The 20,157-nt window shown below is 32.3% G+C and overlaps 4 protein-coding genes across 4 annotated transcripts; 1 reads left to right on the top strand and 3 right to left on the bottom strand.

Annotated features, from left to right (window-relative positions):
* Positions 1-332: 332 nt before the first annotated feature.
* LOC119612271 (sarcotoxin-1B) lies at positions 333-826 on the bottom strand. The gene is made up of 2 exons (XM_037968031.1): positions 636-826; positions 333-569 (listed from the first exon to the last, which is right to left on the bottom strand). Exons 1-2 carry the CDS (start codon positions 732-734, stop codon positions 477-479), a joined length of 192 nt encoding a protein of 63 aa, XP_037823959.1. The 5' UTR covers positions 735-826; the 3' UTR covers positions 333-476.
* Positions 827-3,872: 3,046 nt separating this feature from the next.
* On the bottom strand, positions 3,873-4,432 carry LOC119612272 (sarcotoxin-1B-like). Its single transcript, XM_037968032.1, has 2 exons — positions 4,156-4,432; positions 3,873-4,090 (listed from the first exon to the last, which is right to left on the bottom strand). Exons 1-2 carry the CDS (start codon positions 4,252-4,254, stop codon positions 3,998-4,000), a joined length of 192 nt encoding a protein of 63 aa, XP_037823960.1. The 5' UTR covers positions 4,255-4,432; the 3' UTR covers positions 3,873-3,997.
* A 371-nt stretch (positions 4,433-4,803) lies between these two features.
* Positions 4,804-5,261, top strand: LOC119612269 (sarcotoxin-1B-like). The gene is made up of 2 exons (XM_037968029.1): positions 4,804-4,977; positions 5,039-5,261. Exons 1-2 carry the CDS (start codon positions 4,879-4,881, stop codon positions 5,129-5,131), a joined length of 192 nt encoding a protein of 63 aa, XP_037823957.1. The 5' UTR covers positions 4,804-4,878; the 3' UTR covers positions 5,132-5,261.
* An 8,489-nt stretch (positions 5,262-13,750) lies between these two features.
* On the bottom strand, positions 13,751-14,222 carry LOC119612268 (sarcotoxin-1D). Its single transcript, XM_037968028.1, has 2 exons — positions 14,040-14,222; positions 13,751-13,965 (listed from the first exon to the last, which is right to left on the bottom strand). Exons 1-2 carry the CDS (start codon positions 14,136-14,138, stop codon positions 13,873-13,875), a joined length of 192 nt encoding a protein of 63 aa, XP_037823956.1. The 5' UTR covers positions 14,139-14,222; the 3' UTR covers positions 13,751-13,872.
* Between the last annotated feature and the right edge of the window lie 5,935 nt (positions 14,223-20,157).

Here is a 20,157-nt window from a genome sequence, read left to right as displayed (position 1 = left end):
ATGTATGTGTATGGTGGGGGGGAATAATTATACATGTTTAAAACAACTTAGCTTTTTGATCGGACTAACTAGTTAAGATTATATATTTACTGCCTTATCCAAAAAGGATTTTTAAGTTAACATTGGTTATTAAAACCTGTTTTAATAGGGAAAAAGTGTATAGTAAACCTTTGTTAACTGTAATAATCGTTTTTGCATAAGGCAGTTATTCTTTTCGATAGATTGATTTTGCCCTTTCGATTGGTCGCAGAACCACAAAAGTAGTTCTGATCTGATAACTTATTAGATTCTAAGACAATCTAACAATATAAGTAATAAAATATCTCTTTTTTTATATATTTTACTTAAAAAAGTTTTTATTCCAATAAATAATTTAACATCTAAATATGGCAGTTATAATTTAAACTATACTATAATCTCAATATAAAAAATTTGGTCAAAATTTTAATATATAATACTCTCAGTTAATCCAAATTTTAACCTCGGGCTGTGGCAGCCACATTTGCCGCCTGTTGGGCTACACCCAAAACTTGTATAGTGGCATCACGGGTATGTTGACCAACACGTTCCTATAATTTAATAAATATTTTAATTAAAATTAAATGAAAAATAATTGTTATTCAAGTAAAACTTACAATTTTCTTGCCAATTTTTTTCAACCAACCCGCTTGACTTTGTCCAGCAAAAACAGCCAAAATCAAAGCAACAAATATAAATACTTTATTGAAATTCATTTTTTTTTTTTGTATTTATAATTAATAAATTATGTTGTGGTTTTGAAATTGTTTTTAATAAAACGTTGGTTCTATTCTGAATGTGTTTGTAGAATGATGCTGATTGATGTTTAAAGACTTGCTTTTATATGAATTCGTTTTTAATCATAAAAATTTCTCTAAAGAGGGGATTTTATTTTTTGTACTTGTACAACAAAAAGTACAAGTGATAGATAGATCTGACATGCATTAATATATTTATGGTTTTCCGTGAATATTAAATGTATTTGTATTAGTTATATGGATGTCTGATGAGTCAAAAGTTGGGTTTATATGACAAGGAAGTAAGTTTTAGTTAGTGGGAAACGGGGATTTATACATGGACAATTTCGTGTCAAGTGACCCAACTTAAAAACTCGATTTGGATGAAATTTGCACCAAGGTAAGTACTACTATTGGATAGTAGGCCAAAAAGAATAGTTATCTAAAGTCCTTTGTCAAAGATATACGAGTTTTTTTTATTTAATTTATTCGGGATATTTGTATTTATTACCCAAATCTTCACATGGATGTCAAGGTTGTTCAAGTAAATTTTGGGGACTCTAGATCCAATAGTTATCCAGATATACGAATTTTTGTCTTTAATTCATATGGGAGGTGACACGCCCCTTTTTGCTAAACGTTGAAGTTATTACGCAAATGTTTACATGGATGTCAAAGTTTTTATATATCAGATATACTGATTTAATATTTTATTTATATGGGAGGTGCCACGCCTAAATGGATGTCAAAATTGTCCGTATAAAATTTGAGGACTCTAGCTTTTGCAGATTCTGAGATATGGTTATTTTAATATTTATATGTATGTGGGCGTGGCAGACGTCTATAGACTTCAAACACACCCACAAACAAACAAACAAATTAACACAAATATTTTGCTCTGTAAGTAGTTTAAGTATTCCCGCCCCACTGTACATTGCAAAAATGTAATTCTAAAAATTTATTATTCATAATACATATATAGTATACTATTACACAATTCAACTATTCAAATGATACATATCAGTGACAAATATTTTTGCACTATTTATAAAATACCCATAATAAAATTCTAAAGCCACAATAGAAAGTATTTTCAATTTGAGATAAGAAAGATCATTTTAGATCATTTATTGTTTAGCAGGGGATGTTCTTTTTTCAAACGGTACAATAAAATTAAAACGACTTGTATATTCGTAATTTTTTTTATTGTTTTAAATTCCACTGAAATTTGTAAGCATATAAATTTGTAGACTTTGTAGTTAATACTAATCATTCAGTTTAGCTGAGTTTAACTGTACTTTAAAAATATAAACAAAAAATTACAATTGGAATTTCCAATTTTTTCAACTGGTAAAATGATTTAGTCATACCAACAATGAAAAAATTTAAAATGGACTTTGGACCTTTTTAATCCGAATTCGAATCTGCATCTCAAAGAAGGATGAAACTTAAAAAAAGATTAATCATTTATTTTGAAGCCAATAGGTAAGGTTTTTAGACGACATATCAAATTTTATAAATAGGTGTTTTCGGATAACATACATATTTCAAATTCTATGCTTTTATCTAGAACCTGATGAAATGAAGAAATTCTGAGTTCATATTCGAATTCAGAATAGGTCAATCCTTTTGACTTTTTTAAAATTTTGCCAGCATGAGTTATGAATAAGGACTATTATGGAATTTATATCCTACAATGGATCAATTCCCAAAGAATTGTGTTTTAATATCATAAATAATTTTTTCTAACCCATTTAAATCTCGTAGTAATATCGGTATTAGTAATACAGTCCACACTTTTCATTATATAGTTTGAACTATTGTCTATTCTACTTATAGTCTGATATACATATAAAAGCTGATAGTTTCTATAAAGGGTATATTCGGATTATGTGCCCTTTATAGTCAGGAATATAGTTTACTCTATAGTCGATTTTAGAGTATTCTACAGTCTGTTCTATAGTTTTGTCTATAATTCGGCCTACAGTCTAGTTTATATCCTTTACTATACTCTAGTCTATAATCTGGACTATACTCTAGTCTACAGACTGAACTATAATCTATAGTCTAATCTATAGTCTGTATTATAGTCTAGTCTATAGTCTGGACTATAGTCTAGTCTACTGTCTGGATTATAGTCAGGTCTATAGTCTGGACTATAGTCAAGTCTATAGTATGGACTATAGTCAAGTCTATAGTCTGAACTACAGTCTAGTCTATAGTCTGAACTACAGTCTAGTCTATAGTCTGAACTACAGTCTAGTCTATAGTTTGGTATATAGTCTAGTCTATAGTATGGACTATAGTCTAGTCTAAAGTCTGAACTATAGTCTAATGTAAAGTCTGGACTATAGCATATTCTACAGTTTGGACTATAGTCTATTCCATAGTCTGAACTATAGTCTAGTCTTTAGTTTTGACTAGTCTATAGTCTGAACTATGGTCTATTCTGTAGTCTGGACTATTGTCTATTCCATAGTCTAAATATACTATAGTATTTTTTCTAGTCTGGAGTATATTTAATAGTCAATTTTATAGTCTGAATTATAGTATATTCTATAGTCTAGTCTATAGTCTGGACTATAGTCTAGTCTATAATCTTTACTGTAATCTATTATATAGATTATAGTCTAATCTAGTCTACAATCTGGACTAGATTATAGTCTAATCTATAGTCTGAACTATAGTTTAGTTTACAGTCTGGACTATAGCCTGAACTATAGTCTAATCTATAGTCTGGAATATAGTTATAGTTTATTTCAAAGACTGGACTATATGTATATAGTCTATTCTAAAGGACTCTATAGGGATAAATATTATTTATAGTCTAGACTATAGCGAAGATTTCTTTTTTCTCCACTACATAAAGAATTTAAAATCTCATCCAATGACCTTTGTTTTCTTTAACAGATAGTTGACCGTATTTCCACTACATACATATGTAGGCTTTTATATTATTATTATTATTGCTACAGACATTGATCGCCCCAACTTTGGTTGAGTTATTTTTTATGGTAAACTACTTTCGACTTTACGATTATATCCAATATTGTTCAATATTTTTTGAATAGTTGATCTAACAAAATTAGAAACTAGTCAAATTGAAATAAATTATAATTTGATTGTATTTTGTATAAAAAATCTTCCAAAAATTTAATTCCGAAATAAATAAATATGTATAAACATAGTTGATAATATAAATTCTAATAATAAACTAATTAAATTACTAATTATATCTATCTTTAACCTCTAGCAGTGGCAGCAACATTAGCAGCCTGCTGAGCAATACCAATTGCTTGTATGGAAGCATCACGGGTATGTTGACCAACACGTTCCTAGAATTACAAAAAAAAATATAATAAATAAAATTCGGTCTTATATCTATTTAATTAAAACTTACAATTTTCTTGCCAATTTTCTTCAACCAACCGGCATGACTTTGTCCAGCAAAAACAGCCAAGATCAAGGCGACAAAAATTAAGACTTTATGGAAATTCATGTTTAGTACTTCAATTGTAGAGAAATATTTAAAATATTTAGATTGATTGTTTTCTATGCGAATGTTAACTAGTGATACTTGTTGATTTGAACTAGACTTTTATAGGAATTGTGTTTTAGACAGAAAGTCTCGTGTATTGAGTTGTTATCAATACATCGTTGACTTATAAGAGGGGATTTACGTTTCCATTCATAATTATTTATGATTTTAGGTATTCATTTAGTGATTATTTTCATATAAGTCATTGCACTAGTAATGTGGGAAACTACAGGCCCATTTAAAGAACGTAAAAGACAGTTTCGACATGACAAATATAGTACAAACTGTGTGAATATACATGTACATATTTGTTTTACGACAAATTATAGTAAAACTGCATCACAATAACAAACCCAATAAAATCCCCCAGCTTCTTTTCTTATCACTTAAAGCATAATATCAACTTTAGCCCCAAAGTAAATCCCCTCTATCACAGACTAAAATTACCTACACAGCTTCTTGAATTAAACGATTGCTATAAAAGTCTAATGACAAGCGATAATCAACAACAGTTTGCAATCAACAACTAAAGAACCTTCAACTAGAACACATTTAAATCTCTTTAAATTTAAAAAAATATATAAAATGAATTTCCATAAAGTTTTCATCTTTGTTGCCTTGATCTTGGCTGTTTTTGCTGGTCAAAGTCAGGCGGGTTGGTTGAAGAAAATTGGAAAGAAAATTGTAAGTTTTACTTAAATAAATATTATGCAGAATTTTATTTAAATATTTTTTGTAATTCTAGGAACGTGTTGGTCAACATACCCGTGATGCTTCCATACAGGCTATTGGTATTGCCCAGCAGGCTGCTAATGTTGCTGCCACCGCCAGAGGTTAAAGCAGAAAAATTTTGCATTATAATTTAATATTAGTATTATTTTGTGTCATATTTTGTTTAAGAAATTTAGATTATTTAAATTTAATATTTATAAGTTAAATGAAAAGAAAATAAATTAATTTGAATTAGATCATGGAATTTTCTTTATTATTTGGAATAAATACGAGATAGATAGCCTAAAATATAGTGCCTACCAGCACTTCCGAGGAAGATTCGGAGATAGTAAATTTCATTAAAAAGAATTTGTGACGTGGAAGAACTACTTTTCAAAGCTTTTCCCAAACAAATACGCAAATATAATACCTATACCAATGATGACGGCATTAACGTATCTGCTAACTAAACATATAGTGGTACAAACACCTATAACCCGGCTAAATCGGTGGGAACTTATGGATTACCCACAGAGCAAAATGAAGGCGAAGAGTTGGTATGGTGCATATACGTGGTCTGAAGAATGAATGTCTAATGAATGAAAAGTTAGAGTTCTGTATCCCAATCACAAAAAGGGAGAGCCATACTATCAGGTGTAATTTGTAATCGACTTATTTGACAACATGAATGGCAAGTATTAGTGGAGACTGCCACATGTTACGACATATCCTAAAGAAGACAATGTAAAGACATTGTTTTCTCTATATTTGTCGACTATAAAGTTGCATTTGATATCCCAATAAGGGAGAAATTTGATGTATCTGGAGAAAATCGTTCAGCTTTGCATTAAGACGTCGAAAGAGATCTCTAAAGCGCAAGATCTCGTTTTATTCCGAATACTGTTTTCGACAAGGCGATGCACTATTGTACTATTCCTTCTTCAGCGTATGCTAAGCTGAAGATATTGGCGTCATTGGCCACAACACACAAACAGTAAGTAGAGCCTTTTCATAATTGGAGAAGCAGTCAAAGATCATTGACCTAAAGGTGAATGATTAAATACCGAAATCAATGATGACTGCATTGACGTACCTCCTAACTAAACATATAGAAGTACAAACACCTATAACCCAGCTAAATCGGTGGGAACTAATGGATTGTCCGCAGAACAAAACGAAGGCGAAGAGTTGGTATTTTGCATATAGGTGGTCTGAAGAATGAATATGGTGCATATAGGTGGTCTGAAGAATGAATATGTAATGAATGCAAACTTAAACGACTTATTTGACAATCTGATAGGTAAGTATCAGTGGAGTTTTAGGTCAGGTAAGTCCACCACAGACCTGATATTCATGTTACGTTATATCCTAAAGAAGACAATGTAAAGACATTGTTTTCTCTATATTTGTCGACTATAAAGTTGCATTTGATATCCCAATAAGGGAGAAATTTGGTGTATCTGAAGAAAATCGTAAAATACCAAAAGGGCAAGATCTCGTTTTATACCGAGTACGGTTTTCGAAATGCAGTTTCTATGATTATTTCATTTCAGCAACACTCAAACAGTAAGTAGAGCCTTCGCATAACTGGAGAAGCAGTCAAAGATCATTGACCTAAAGGTGAACGACGACATATTGAAAATTGTTGATGTTTTAAAAGACTTCATTCAACTGGCCTTCGCACATGCAATCTCAGATGATTTCCCAAATCAAAAGCTGCGGGATTCACTCGTCAATAGTTATTGTTTATGATACTATTTTTTAGAGAGAGAATTAACTTTTATTAGTTTGCAGCAATTTAACAGCTAAATAAATTTATTTTACATACCTATCCTGACTCAATTATGGACCGAGCTCTAAAATTTTTTTAAGGAATAACTGATAATTAACCGGTTTTCTGCACATCTCAAATCCCAGATGTGATGGAGAAGTTTGGAAGCCAGATTCGGATTAAGAGCAGCCCAATCCTTTAGAAAAGTATACTTTGTTCTCTGGATTGAACATTTTTCGGCCTGTGTTATGGACCCATCCCCATAAAATTGGGTAGAGAGATTTTGATTCTTAAAAAAAAATTTTGTTTCGATTTTTTATATACTGGTCTTTTAAGTGAACTATGAACGTTAAAGTTACGTTCTGGGGAGGATCTGCAGCACGATTGTTGCATAATCAACGCATTTAATCAGTAGATGCTATCGTGCCAATGAGTATATCAGAATAAATATTCCGTAAAAGGGAGACCTTACAGACCCTAATAACTGGCGGGTATGCTAAGCATTATTATTAAGGTAATAGCATAAATATTCAGCCGAAGATTTCGGACATTGTGACGCCAACGATAAGGCAGGAAAAGGCTGGATTCAAACGTCACAAGTCGACTATCGACCATATACGAGTTATTGTGAAACAATCGGTAGAGTGGGGCTCACATTTGTATATATGCTTCATAGATTTCGAGAAAGCATTCGATAAATTAAATCACGAAGTGATTTGTAATGCATGTGGGAGGATCCAATTCATACGCCTCATAAGGAGCCTATACAGTAACACCTCTTGCAGAATAAAAAATGGCAGTTTACTATGGACACCTATTAGAACTCTCACCGTCAGTGATCTGTCTGTTCTAGACACAATGCTTGGTAGAGCCCTCGATAACAGTAGTGGGATAGTAAGGGAATTGGAGGGTCGCCTAAATGATCTTGATTACGCTGATGATATCTATCTACTGGCGCACTGCTACTCAGAACTAGCCGCAAACTTGCGAAATGTAACTCAGGCGGCGGCATCCTTGAAAATTAAAGTCTTGAAGACAAAACATTACGCGTAAATTCAGCCTCCCAAGATTTATATATAATTGGTGCGAGATAGAAGAGATTCAAGCCAGGATATTGATAATTGATTGCAGAAAGCTTGTCAAGCGTTAGGTCGCCTAACATCGAATTGGAAATTACCCTCTATAGCATTGCGTACGAAATTAACATTATTCAACGCAAATGTAAACGTGGAATGCTGATACTCGTGACATGCGTAAAATGTAAGTATTCGTAAATCGTCGTCGTAAAATCCTTCATGTGTTTTGGTCGAAAATCACATCTAACTACACGCTTTGGCGTGGAACTGGCCAACAATCATTATCCACTGAAATTAGGAGACGATGCAAATGGCGAAGGATTTGACACACTAGACTGAAATCCCCAAGGAAGCAGAAGAATAGAACGCCCAGTTCATATATGTAGGAGACAAATTGAGGCCGAAGTAAACCATAGTGACAAGACTTGGGGAGAAGTAGAGGCGTTGGCACAAAATAGAGCTATGCTCTCAAAAGTACAAAAAGTTGGGGACCACATATACAAATTTTCTACAAAATATGAGCAGTAATCTTTAGCCCAAGTAGCAAACCGTAGCAAAAAAAATGTCATATCACTTAATATTTATAAATCCCCACTGATCTTGAATTGATCTGAATAACCGCCAGTAGTTCTTTAAATTTGCATACAACTATTCAAAATCTCGCATTTTCGTCCCATGACACTTAAATTCATATCTTTGTAGATTAGTGGTTAGTGTTCTAGTCTGGTAGACCGGAGGTAGTGCGTTCGATTCGAGGCCTATTTGTATTTCTTCGGATTTAATGTAAATACATCCACTTTTCGAACTGATTAAGTAATAAACAAGTAAGAAAGTATAGTCGGGCGTGGCCGACCATATGATACCCTACACCAGTTATGAATATTAAATGTGATTTATTTTTCATAATAAAGCATTTATCTTCAATATTCCCTTGTTCCGATACATTTAAGCAATTTATGGATGAAAATCTAATTTTCTGAAAGAGGCTTTATATGGGGGCTAGGGGCAAATATGGACCAAGCCCGATAAAATTTTGTGAATATATTTATATTTACATAATATTTTATTGTGCTAAATTTCATCGCGATATTTGTGTTTATAAGTTAATTTGGGACATTCAAGTAATTTTCTGAAGGGGACTTTGTATGGGAGCTAGGGTCAAATGGGCCCGATCTTTATGAAATTTGGCAGGGTCATCCAGACTTCTATAAAACTTAGTTGTGCCGCATTTTATCGATATATCTGTAAATTTAACAAAATTATGAGCTCAAAAGCCCTTTTCGGGGGGTTCTGTTCTATGGGGGCTAGGTGAAATAATGGACCGATTTCAACCATTTTCAATAGGCTTCGTCCTTGGGTCAAATAAAACGTGCGTGCCAAATTTCATCCAATTATCTTGAAAATTGCGACCTGTACCTTGCGCACAAGGTTTACATGGACAGCCAGCCAGCCAGCCAGCCTGCCAGACGGACGGACGGACGGACGGACATAGCTTAATCGACTCAGAAAACGATTCTAAGCCGATTGGTATACTTTAAGGTGGGTCTAGGACGAATATTTTTGTATGTTACAAACATCAGCACAAATCCAATATACCCTCCCCACTAAAGTGGTGTAGGGTATATAAATCACCTAAATAAAAATTACTACAGGTTTTACCAGTATTTAGGTACTTTTTATGGACTTGTTTCCTAAATCTAAATATTTGTTCTTTCGTTTACAAACATCCAGCTTCCTGGTAATTTACAAATTAATTGACAGTTGAGTCAATAAAAAGTCCCATTAGTAAATAAAATAATTTTATATTTTCTAAAGAAATATTGTTTAAATTTTTAATTATTTGTGTTTTTGGCACTGATCTACCTCAAGAATACCGATAGCAAAACAGAAAACATACACATTAATTAATAAAAAAAACCTAGGTTTTTTATAGGTATTAGGTGACGCATAACAGATCTAAAAGTTTACACTTTTTGTTTTAGATTCCTTGCCAATAATTAACTAGGGTATTCACTAGATACATATAAAAAGTACCAGAAATAAAAGTACGAAAAGGTATTCTAGAAAACAAACACCATTTTGTAGACTTTCAAATAGAATATTTTAATTTTGATAAAATATTTTCAAAATTTCTTATTTATTAAATATTTAAAATTTTTTTCTAAATAGTATTGGCCTCATTGAATACCAGAAATGCAGAAAAATTATCACATTAAATCTCGAAAACGAGTCAATGAACCGATAGCTAATAAACGAAAAAGTGTCTCACGTGCACAAAGAATTTGGTCAGAACCAGAAAGATTATGCTCATGTTCCTACTTATTTCACAGGGATTCCCTTTTTATAGAAATTATAAGCATCAACCAGCATCAGTTAAAAAACTAGAAGAAAAAATCCCCTTTTTCTTCAACAAACCACATTTCTGATCTTTGGACAGGTATATAAAGCACTAAAAATTAATTTCTAAACAATCAGTAACTCACTCGCTTTGTGTGTTTTAAATTCAATTCCAAAAAAAATGTCTGCTCAAAAATTTGCTTTCTTCTGTGTTCTACTAATCGTTGGCACCTGGGGATTTACCACAGCCGATTGGTTGGATGATTTAAATGAAGGAACGGTAAGATTAATGCATAATGTTATTTAAACTTATAATATTTTTATATAATTTAATAACTTTTCTTTATTTTTAGAGTCGTTTATTAAATGTTGTGAATGAAAATGCCGGCAAAGTTAATAATATTGCCAGTAGTGTTCATCAAATTGGTCATATATTAAGAAATATTGATCCAGATTCAAATGAAGATGACGATTAGAAGAAATCAGATATCATTTATATACTTAGGAGCAATTTTATTTTTAACTTTACTTTAAACAATAAATAAATAAATTTGTAAATAATCTAAAACACTATTACCATATTCTATATACAGTAGTTTTCCGATTTAATGACCATTCAATTCTACGAACATCGCATTTAACGAACAAGCTAATTTTTCCTATTGACTACCTTAAATAACGAACAAAACTTGTTTTTTGTACTCTGTTTAACGAACTAATAAAAATATTATTATTTAAATGAAGATAAAATGACATTTATCAAAATAACAAATAACCTAAGTTGTAGCGGTGCTTTTATACCCAAAACTGTAACACATTCTGGATTCTTATTAAATTTTAGTTCGATGTATCTATGTCCGTCCGTCCTTCAGATAATGACTTTAACGCTCATTACTCGCTTAACAATACGAGTACGCCGATGAAATTCGATTCAAACATGTTCTATACTAACCGAAATCTTTAACAAATTTTATGGGAATCGGTCCATAATTGACCTTACCCTCCATATCAGGCCCCCTTAAGAAAATTACTTCAACGCTCATTACTCGCTTAAAAATACGAGTATAGCGATGAACTTCGAGAAATAACTTTAACGCTCATGACTGAATTAAAAATACAGCGATGAAATTCGACACAAATATGGTTTGAAGGTGGGTATATAAGATTCGGAATTTTGTGTTTTGTGCTATTTTTATAAAAAAAGAATTAATTTTTATAAAATACATATAAAAAATATTTTATGCACCTATTTTTAATTATTTTCCTACCAAAAACCCACGTTTTAGTTAGTTCTGCATATAACGAATTTTTCAATTTTACGAACAGGCCTGATAACATATGGGTTCGTTAAATCGGAAAACTACTGTAACTATATATTCATTCCCGTTGTTCCACAGTCGTAGTGTAGTAGTTGTTTTAATAATTTCGGTGTCGATTTATTTCCCTTCACTGTCTGCAATGTAGATTCCAATCAAGAGCTATTCGCGCCAGGTCCACTTGTGGCTTTCTTAATGTAGGATTTCTGAAGCAACGGAGCGGATTATTCTTTCAGGAGCCATAGATCATGATTTAAGATTATATACATATATTCTTCTTAGACATCTGTTGGTGAAGACTTGAATTGCATTCAAATCTTTGAAATTTGTGTTCCAGGTTTAACAACCATAAAAATTTTCAGATTCGCTTTTCTCGAGATACATGTTTCTAGTACTAGACCCTCAGTTATTGTTTAATAATAAGGAATGGTTGGTAACAATTTATATTTATTCGCATAGATTTAAATTGTTCCTTATTAATCTGCCTATAACATAGAAGACAGATACCCGTCAGCATACTCCAGGTCTCCGAGTTTCTCAAGTAATCCCCGTGATGTAGTTTTCGATGCGTTAGACGCAGCTTTCATTATGACATCTAAGACAATATTAAATAACAACAACCCCCGTTGATTTTTATGTAAGACTGTGCATTTATGGTGGTGTGGATAAGAGATCTTCATTCTACAGTCTCTGACGTAAAATCGATGTGGCCGGAAACCAACTTGCTGTCGTCAGGTTTCAATGTACTCGAGAGGGGGTTGGTCACAATATGTGTAGTAATGAAATTAATCATGCTTATTTCTCTCAAGTTAGCACACTTCGATCGATTTCCCCTGTATTGGTGTCTTAAGTTCTTTAAATTCATGGTCCAGACATTCTAAGAGGCCACATGAGCCACGTACCTTTCGGCATCATCTATTATGGTAAAACGTATGTATGTATACCCAATCACTGATGTCGTTGTTACAAGCGCGAAACTTACATAGGTTGTCCTTAAGGCCGGGAATTCGCTCATTTGTATAAACAGCCGGTAGTTTAAGAAGTAAGATGTCCACTAGTAGATTATGATCGCTACTTATGTATATTGCCTACGTCTAAAAGAACATATTCTGCTTATGGCTATGTGGTTTTCTTTCGATCACTTGGGGGGTTAATGTATAACTCGATTCGAAAGAAAAAAATTTCAAAATTGTTAGACCTATTCTGATTAACAAACTCCCTGGCAGTTTGTTCCCTCTCCTTACATAAAGCATGTAAAAGGGAACAAACTCCCGGGGAAATAATTGTTCATAATTGTCCTCTGTATGTTTAATACAGTATGTTTCGAAAGTTTTTCTTTCGACACGAAATACGGAATAACTACCTTGGTCTGGTAATAATCATGTAATCTTGTGCTTATAAACGAGCAAACATATTCGATGATCAGTTAATGTTTAGGGCAAATTTCAAGAAATAACTCTCCTTTTACATTCTTGGTCACCATTCCATGTATATCATTCACATGTTTACATTAGACGAACCTACTTGTGCATTGAAATCTCCTAGAAGTAAGTTATGTCTTCTCGGTAAACTGTCAAAAGTGTCCGATCTAATGAGCTGTTTAAATATTCGTTGTCGTTATGTTCAGCCGTCTCTGTAGCATTAAATGCATGTTTATTTCCGCGCTCTTGTTCAGAATCTTTCCGCAATCATCCTATCCAAGTGGGGTTTTCAATGAGCTTTTGTGAGCTTCTACACCCATTCGATTTCGTTTTCGATTTCCTTAACATGTCATCACCACTAAAGCTCACTTCTGATGCTCCTTTGCCCGAAGTTTAGGCCGTCCCATGTTTCAATTTTTCCTGGGATGTTTCAAACATCCCTTTATGAGTTGGTGATGGTTGGTAAATTTTCTACATACCTTCTTCAACGCCCGTTCATTCTAAAATCTGATTCATATCCGTTTTTATTCTAATTGTCATCATGATTGTACCGCTTTTTCTCGTATTTGGATCGGTAAAAGCTTTGAATTAGGTTTCCATTTTTGTTGGATCTATAATCACATCACTATTCCCATATCTCTCCTTCAAAAGGTTATTATAAATTAAAATATTTATTTTAATTTTAAATAAATAGTGACAACACCCAGTGTGCCACGCCCACTATAGATATTGATTACTTTGCTATTCGAAATTATTTTACCAAAACTTTTTCAAGTTGGAGAGTTTTTATACATATATTTTTTTAATTCCCCAATAAATAAAATATTTGCTGATCGACGAGATTATAAGTCAATTTAATATATTATTTCGATATGACGATATATCTTTATTTGTATTATAAAATAAACTTATTTTTTAAATCAATAAAATAACATAATTTTTTATAATTAACCCCGTACCGTGGCGGCAACATTGGCTGCCTGTTGGGCCACACCAATAGCTTGTATGGTGGCATCACGTGTATGTTGGCCCACACGTTCCTAAAATAGATAAATATTTAAAAAATAATATTTTAAAATTTATATAGCTAAATTAAATATTTTCTTAAACTTACAATTCTCTTGCCAAAATCTCTCAACCAACCAGCTTCACTTTGTCCAGCAAAAACGGCAAAAATCAAGGAAATAAAAGTGAATACTTTGTAGAATTGCATATTGATAATTATGTTAAAAGTTTAGAAATTTTTTAAAAATATTTTAGAATGATTTGTAGTTTGTTATGCTTCAGCTTAGATGCAACTGTTATTGTTTACGGTTATAAACTTGGCTTTTATATGAAATTCATAGAGTTAATAGAATTTGTGCGGTACTTTTTCTTTGCTTAACGGGATTTACTCGACCATAGTTATTGTTTATAACTAATACCTTTTTTTGTTAACAAAACAAAATTTTGGTAAAATACAGCAGTTTAGCAGCTGAACAAATTTATTTTGGAAGTTTTTTTTAATAAACAACAACACCTTACCTGGCCCTAATAGGAGACCTTCTCGAGAAAAACACTTTTATATAGTATTAATATCGGTATCCCAAGAAATACATCTAGGCCATTATCGGACCTGTTGAGCGCTCCTTTTCATGGAAAATATTTGTTGGTAAAAATAAAAACCTTATTAGAGTATTTTCTGAATATATTATAGACCAATGATTAGAAACTCAATTTCCTGGATGTAATTCCAAAGAATTTTCTAATCAGTGTTCGTGTGGAATGTTATATCCGGAATAATAGCACTCCCAAGATTTGGATCTAATTTCTACAAAAGCCTGACAATTACAAAGAAAGCACTCCAGAGTTTCACTGTCCTCTCTACATGCTCCATATTTGTCTGAATCCACACGTGTGTCCACCCAGCATACTATCCTCAGAATTATTCAATATGAGGAGGCTTCCCGTTAGAGTCTTTGCGGTTTTCGCCCCCATCTCATTATTCCAAGAGGCCTTATGTGATTCTCTCACCCACATTTTAATTCAGTCGAATGGTTTTGCGTTCGTCAGGTTAACAACCTCGAGCTCCCCTCCCTTTAAAGCTAGTACATTCGCTCTTTCGTTATCGAACACTCCCGAGTTGCCTGGCACCTATAATGATGTAAACCTTACATCTGGGAGAGAATTCGGTTAAAGCTTTCACACGGTCATAGATTTAACTTTATCAACTGATATCGCCCTTCTGGCTGTCGGTAACTATGTTAACCCCTGTTGGTGCATATTTATTCTAATTAAATTTACGCATTCTGTTGTTGTCCGAACTTCAGGTAGTATATTTCTGTTTCTGGGTCTTCAAAATAGAACCTCAGGCCCGTGTTATCTTCCAATTTAGGGCAATCCATGTAGCAACGGATCCCTGAGGGTATTTGCACTAATGTTCCGCTTGCCCATGACATTCTATCTGTTACAAAGTTCCTGACATATTCTGCGTCTGGTATGCGATCTAACATGTTCGATGATTGTGTATATCCTTGAAGGGCACCCGAATTTTCGAATGTTGGCCGTATACATATATCGACGCCTCCAAACTAAAAAGTTCTAAATGCACCGGTTATCCAGGACACTTTATTTAAGGGAATCTTTGTAAATATAAAAAAAAACAAATTAGAGTGCTATATTCCGCTATGCCGAATCTTAAATACCCTTCACCAGCAAGCTACTTTTTATTAAAACTCATTTAAATATCTAATTTTCAGATAACTTGGCAAAATTTTTGTTTCCGTATTGAGGGCACTAACATTAATGCATATGTCAAACTAATTTTAATAAGGTCGAGAAAAATGTATATTAATTCCGTAGAATGATTTATATATACAAAATACACATTTATGTCGAATTTTATCCCGATAACTTTGATTGTCAATGTGCATTTCAGTAATTTTCGGAAATGGTCCTTATATGGGAATTGTGACCAATTATCGACCGATAAGGAAAAAATTTCATATAATGATTTATATGCCAAAAAAAATCAATTCGAATTTTACTATAATAGATTTACTAATTAATGAAATATGTGCGTTTAGGTGATTTTCGGAAGTGCTTTATATGTATACGAGCTATGACCTTACACAAAACATATTTTTGTCGAATTTTATCAAGATATCTTTATTTGATAATGAAATATGTTCGCTTAAGTGATTTTTTTGAAGTGGACCTTATATAGCAGCTATTACCATATATGGACCAATCCGGAAAATTTTGGAAGAGTGATTCATATAAAGATAAAACATATTTGTGCCGAATTTTATCTAGATAAATTTATTTAACAATTAAATATGTGCGTTTAAGTGATTTTCGGAAGTGGGACTTATATGGGTGCTATGACCAATAATGGACCAATCCGGGAAAAAAGTAGTAGAATGATTTATATGCACACAAAATATATTCAAGTCGAATTTTATCCTTATATTTAATGAAATATATGCGTTTAAGTGATTTTCGGAAGTGGACTTTATATGGGAGTTATGGCCAATTATGAGCCTATCCGGAAAAAAAATCTTAGAGTGACTCATATACATAAAGACAAAACATATTTGTGTCGAATTTTATCAAGATAGCTTTATTTGACAATGTGCTTTTAAGTGATTTTCGGAAGTGGGCTTTATATGGGAGCTATGACCAATATTGGACCGATCCGTAAAAAATTTTGTGGAATGATTTGAATGTACACAAAACATATTTTTGTCGAATTTTATCACGATAGCTTTAGTTGACAATGAAATATGTGTTTTTAAGTGATTTTGGGAAGTGGGAGCTATGACGAATAATGGACTGATCCGTAAAAAAATTTGTAGAATGATTTGTATGTATACAACACATACTTGTGTCGAATTGTATCCCGATAGCTTTATTATTCAATGAAATATATGCATTTAAGTGATTTTCGGAAGTGGGCCTTATATGGGAACTATGACCAATAATGGACCGATCCGTAAAAAAAATGTAGAGTGATTCATATTTAGACAAAACATATTTGTGTCGAATTTTATCCTGATAGCTTTATAATTCAATGAAATATATTAGTTTAAGTGATTTTCGGAAGTGGACTTTATATGGGAGCTATGACCAATTATGGGCCTATCCGGAAAAAAATTTCGTAGAGTGATTCATATTTAGACTAAACATATTTGTGTCGAATTTTTCAAGATAGCTTTATTTGACAATGAAATATGAGCTTTTAAATGATTTTAGGAAGTGGGCCTTATATGGGAGCTATGACCAATAATGGACCGATCCGTAAAAAATTTGGTAGATTGATTTGTATGTACACAAAACATATTTAACTCGAATTTTATCAAAAATAGCTATATTCATCAATGAAATATATACGTTTAGGTGATTTTCGGAAGTGGACCTTATATGGGAGCTATGACCAATTGTGGACCGACTGAGATCTACGTTGACTGTATGATTTCTGTTCATATTATATTTGCATGTACAAAATTTTGTGTTGATACCGATATATTTGAGGGAGTTATTAACGATAAACTAATTTCCGGGAATATATACCTTTGTATGGGGGCTATGGGAAATATTCGATCGATTGTAAAGATCTTGAACATAATTGATCACAGGCATAAAAAATTAATGTGTAAGAAAATTCATCGAAATATCTTTGGTAGTTTCTGAGAAAACTTCAAAAGAATGTTGAAAAAAACGTAATTTTTTTCGAGGTAGTCTGAAATTTTTACTCGTAACTTTTTACGTTGTGAACCGATTTTGCTGATTTTCAATACCAAACTGCTTAGGATAACAATAAATACTTTGGGTGAATTTGGTTGATTTCCTTTGCTTAGTTTTAATGTGAGCGTGTTTTACACAGACAGACAGACAGACGGACAGACGGACATAGCTCGATACCAAACTGCTTAGGATAACAATAAATACTTTGGGTGAATTTGGTTGATTTCCTTTGCTTAGTTTTAATGTGAGCGTGTTTTACACAGACAGACAGACAGACGGACATAGATCGACTCAGAATTTGATAAGGACCCAGAATATATATACTTTGTTGGGTCTTAGATGAATGTTTCTTGGTGTTACACACGGAACGACAAACTTATATATACCCTCTATCACCACTGATGGTGGTGGAGGGTTTAAAAAGTTTCAACTTTCAACGACGACAGTAGACCTTTAACGTCTTTGTAGAGAATTTCGCGATGGTAGGAACGATGAATATTATACTTGAAGATCGTCTAACTATCGTGAAAATATCCTATCGGGCCACTTCTTATTAATACACAATTTGTGGATAAGGTATCGTATATATTTTTCAAAATGCAAAAATATGAAAGGAATCCCTCCGTTCTTTGGATTTTGGATTATACATACATATATTAAGCGCCATTTTTAAATTGGTCTTAAATAGTTAATTTTGAGTTTATTACATACGTATGCTCTAATAAAAAAATCACCCAAATAAATTTAACCGGTTTGGTTAATGGAGTTATTTTCCGAAATCTTAATATTGATTCTTTCTTTTAATAACATCCAGCTTCCTGGTAGTTTACCCATTGATTAACAATTGAGTCAATAAAAAAAGTCCCATTAGTAAATCAAATAATTTTAAAATTTCTACAGAAATGTTGTTTAAATTTTAAATAATTTGTAATTTTGGCACTGATCTACCTCAAGAATGCCGGTAGCAAAACAAAAAACATACATTAATTAATAAAATAAAAACAAAACAAAAGTAGCTTCTAGGTGACGCATAACAGAGCTTAAAGTTTGCACATTTTATTTTAGGTCTACTGTTAATAGTTAATGATTAATTAAGGGTATCCCCTATATAAAAAGTACCGAAATAAAAATACGAAAAGGTATTCTAGAAAACACAGAACATTCAAATAGAATATTTTCATCTTCATAAAATATTTAAAATTTTATATAAAATATTTTAATTTTTTTCAAACTAGTATTGGTCTCTACGAATACCCTTAATAATTTCTTTGTTGCTTGTCACCTACCACAACAAAAAACTATCAAATTTAAATCTCAAACACGAGTCAATGAACCGGTAGTTAATAAACTTGTTGAGTACAAGTTGAGTACAACGAGCCCATGTTTATTTCCTCAAAGCGTGGCACGTGAACAAAGAATTTAGTCAGAATCATAAAGATCCATGGTAAACAAAAATATACACTCAAACATTCTTATTTCTTTCTCAGGGATTCCCTTATTCAAATTAAGCACTAGAAGTATAAAAACCCCCTTATTCACCCGAAAGATCTTCGCTTATCTCCTCTTTTGGCTATAATTCAGGTATATAAAGCACTGATTGATTTCTAGACACTCAATCACTCGCTCACTACAATTTCGCTTTGTGTGTTAAAAATTTATTTAAAAAAAATGTCTGCTCAAAAATTTGCTTTCTTCTGTGTTCTACTAATCGTCGGCACCTGGGGATTTACCACAGCCGATTGGTTGGATGATTTAAATGAAGGAACGGTAAGTTCCTTGTTATTTAAACTTTTAATATTTTTTATTTAATTTAAAAACTTTTCTTTATTTTTAGAGTCGTTTATTAAATGTTGTTAATGAAAATGCTGGCAAAGTTAATAATATTGCCAGTAGTGTTCATCAAATTGGCCATATATTAAGAAATATTGATCCAGATTCAAATGAAGATGATGATTAGAAGATTTCATGTGTACTTAAGACAATTTAACTTTACTTTAAGCAATATATTATATTTAATAACAAATTTATATTTAATAACAAAGCATTTAAGTTATTTACCTTAATTCCGAAATATTTTAACAATTTGTTCAAAAAGGTGATTTTCTAAAAGAGAGGTTAAATATGGGCCTATCCTTATAAATTTTGGTACATGGCTTTACGTTTACATTACAGTTATGTATGCTGGATTTCATCGTGATACTAGTGTTTATTAGGGAATTATTGACCTTCAAGTAATTTTCTGAAAAGGACTTTGTATGGGGGCTAGGGTCAAATAAAGTCCAATAATTATGAAAATTGGTAGTATTATTAAGACGTATATAGAACTAAGTTTTGCCGATTTTTGTAGAGATACTACAATATTTAACATAATTATAAGTTCAGAAGCCCTTTTCGGGTGGTGCTGTTGTATGGGAGCTAGGTGAAATAATGGACCGATTTCAACCATTTTCAATAGGCTTCGTCGTTGGGCCGAAAAACACGTATGTCTGAGTCGATCGGTATACTTT

This window comes from Lucilia sericata, unplaced genomic scaffold, assembly GCF_015586225.1.
Source record: "Lucilia sericata isolate MDLA Ls3-8-SP2 unplaced genomic scaffold, ASM1558622v1 Contig001642F_arrow, whole genome shotgun sequence".
NCBI lineage: Eukaryota > Metazoa > Arthropoda > Insecta > Diptera > Calliphoridae > Lucilia > Lucilia sericata.
Note: the sequence above shows the minus strand (reverse complement) of the source record. Positions and strands in the feature narration are given on the sequence as shown.

Excerpts from the sequence above, each read along its gene's own strand:
- LOC119612269 (XM_037968029.1), top strand. The coding sequence starts at position 4,879 with ATGAATTTCCATAAAGTTTTCATCTTTGTTGCCTTGATCTTGGCTGTT. Across the intron at positions 4,978-5,038 it reads AGAAAATTGGAAAGAAAATT|GAACGTGTTGGTCAACATAC; the intron begins GTAAGTTTTACT and ends TTGTAATTCTAG.
- LOC119612271 (XM_037968031.1), bottom strand. The coding sequence starts at position 734 with ATGAATTTCAATAAAGTATTTATATTTGTTGCTTTGATTTTGGCTGTT. Across the intron at positions 570-635 it reads AAAAAATTGGCAAGAAAATT|GAACGTGTTGGTCAACATAC; the intron begins GTAAGTTTTACT and ends ATTAAATTATAG.
- LOC119612272 (XM_037968032.1), bottom strand. The coding sequence starts at position 4,254 with ATGAATTTCCATAAAGTCTTAATTTTTGTCGCCTTGATCTTGGCTGTT. Across the intron at positions 4,091-4,155 it reads AGAAAATTGGCAAGAAAATT|GAACGTGTTGGTCAACATAC; the intron begins GTAAGTTTTAAT and ends TTGTAATTCTAG.
- LOC119612268 (XM_037968028.1), bottom strand. The coding sequence starts at position 14,138 with ATGCAATTCTACAAAGTATTCACTTTTATTTCCTTGATTTTTGCCGTT. Across the intron at positions 13,966-14,039 it reads GAGATTTTGGCAAGAGAATT|GAACGTGTGGGCCAACATAC; the intron begins GTAAGTTTAAGA and ends TATCTATTTTAG.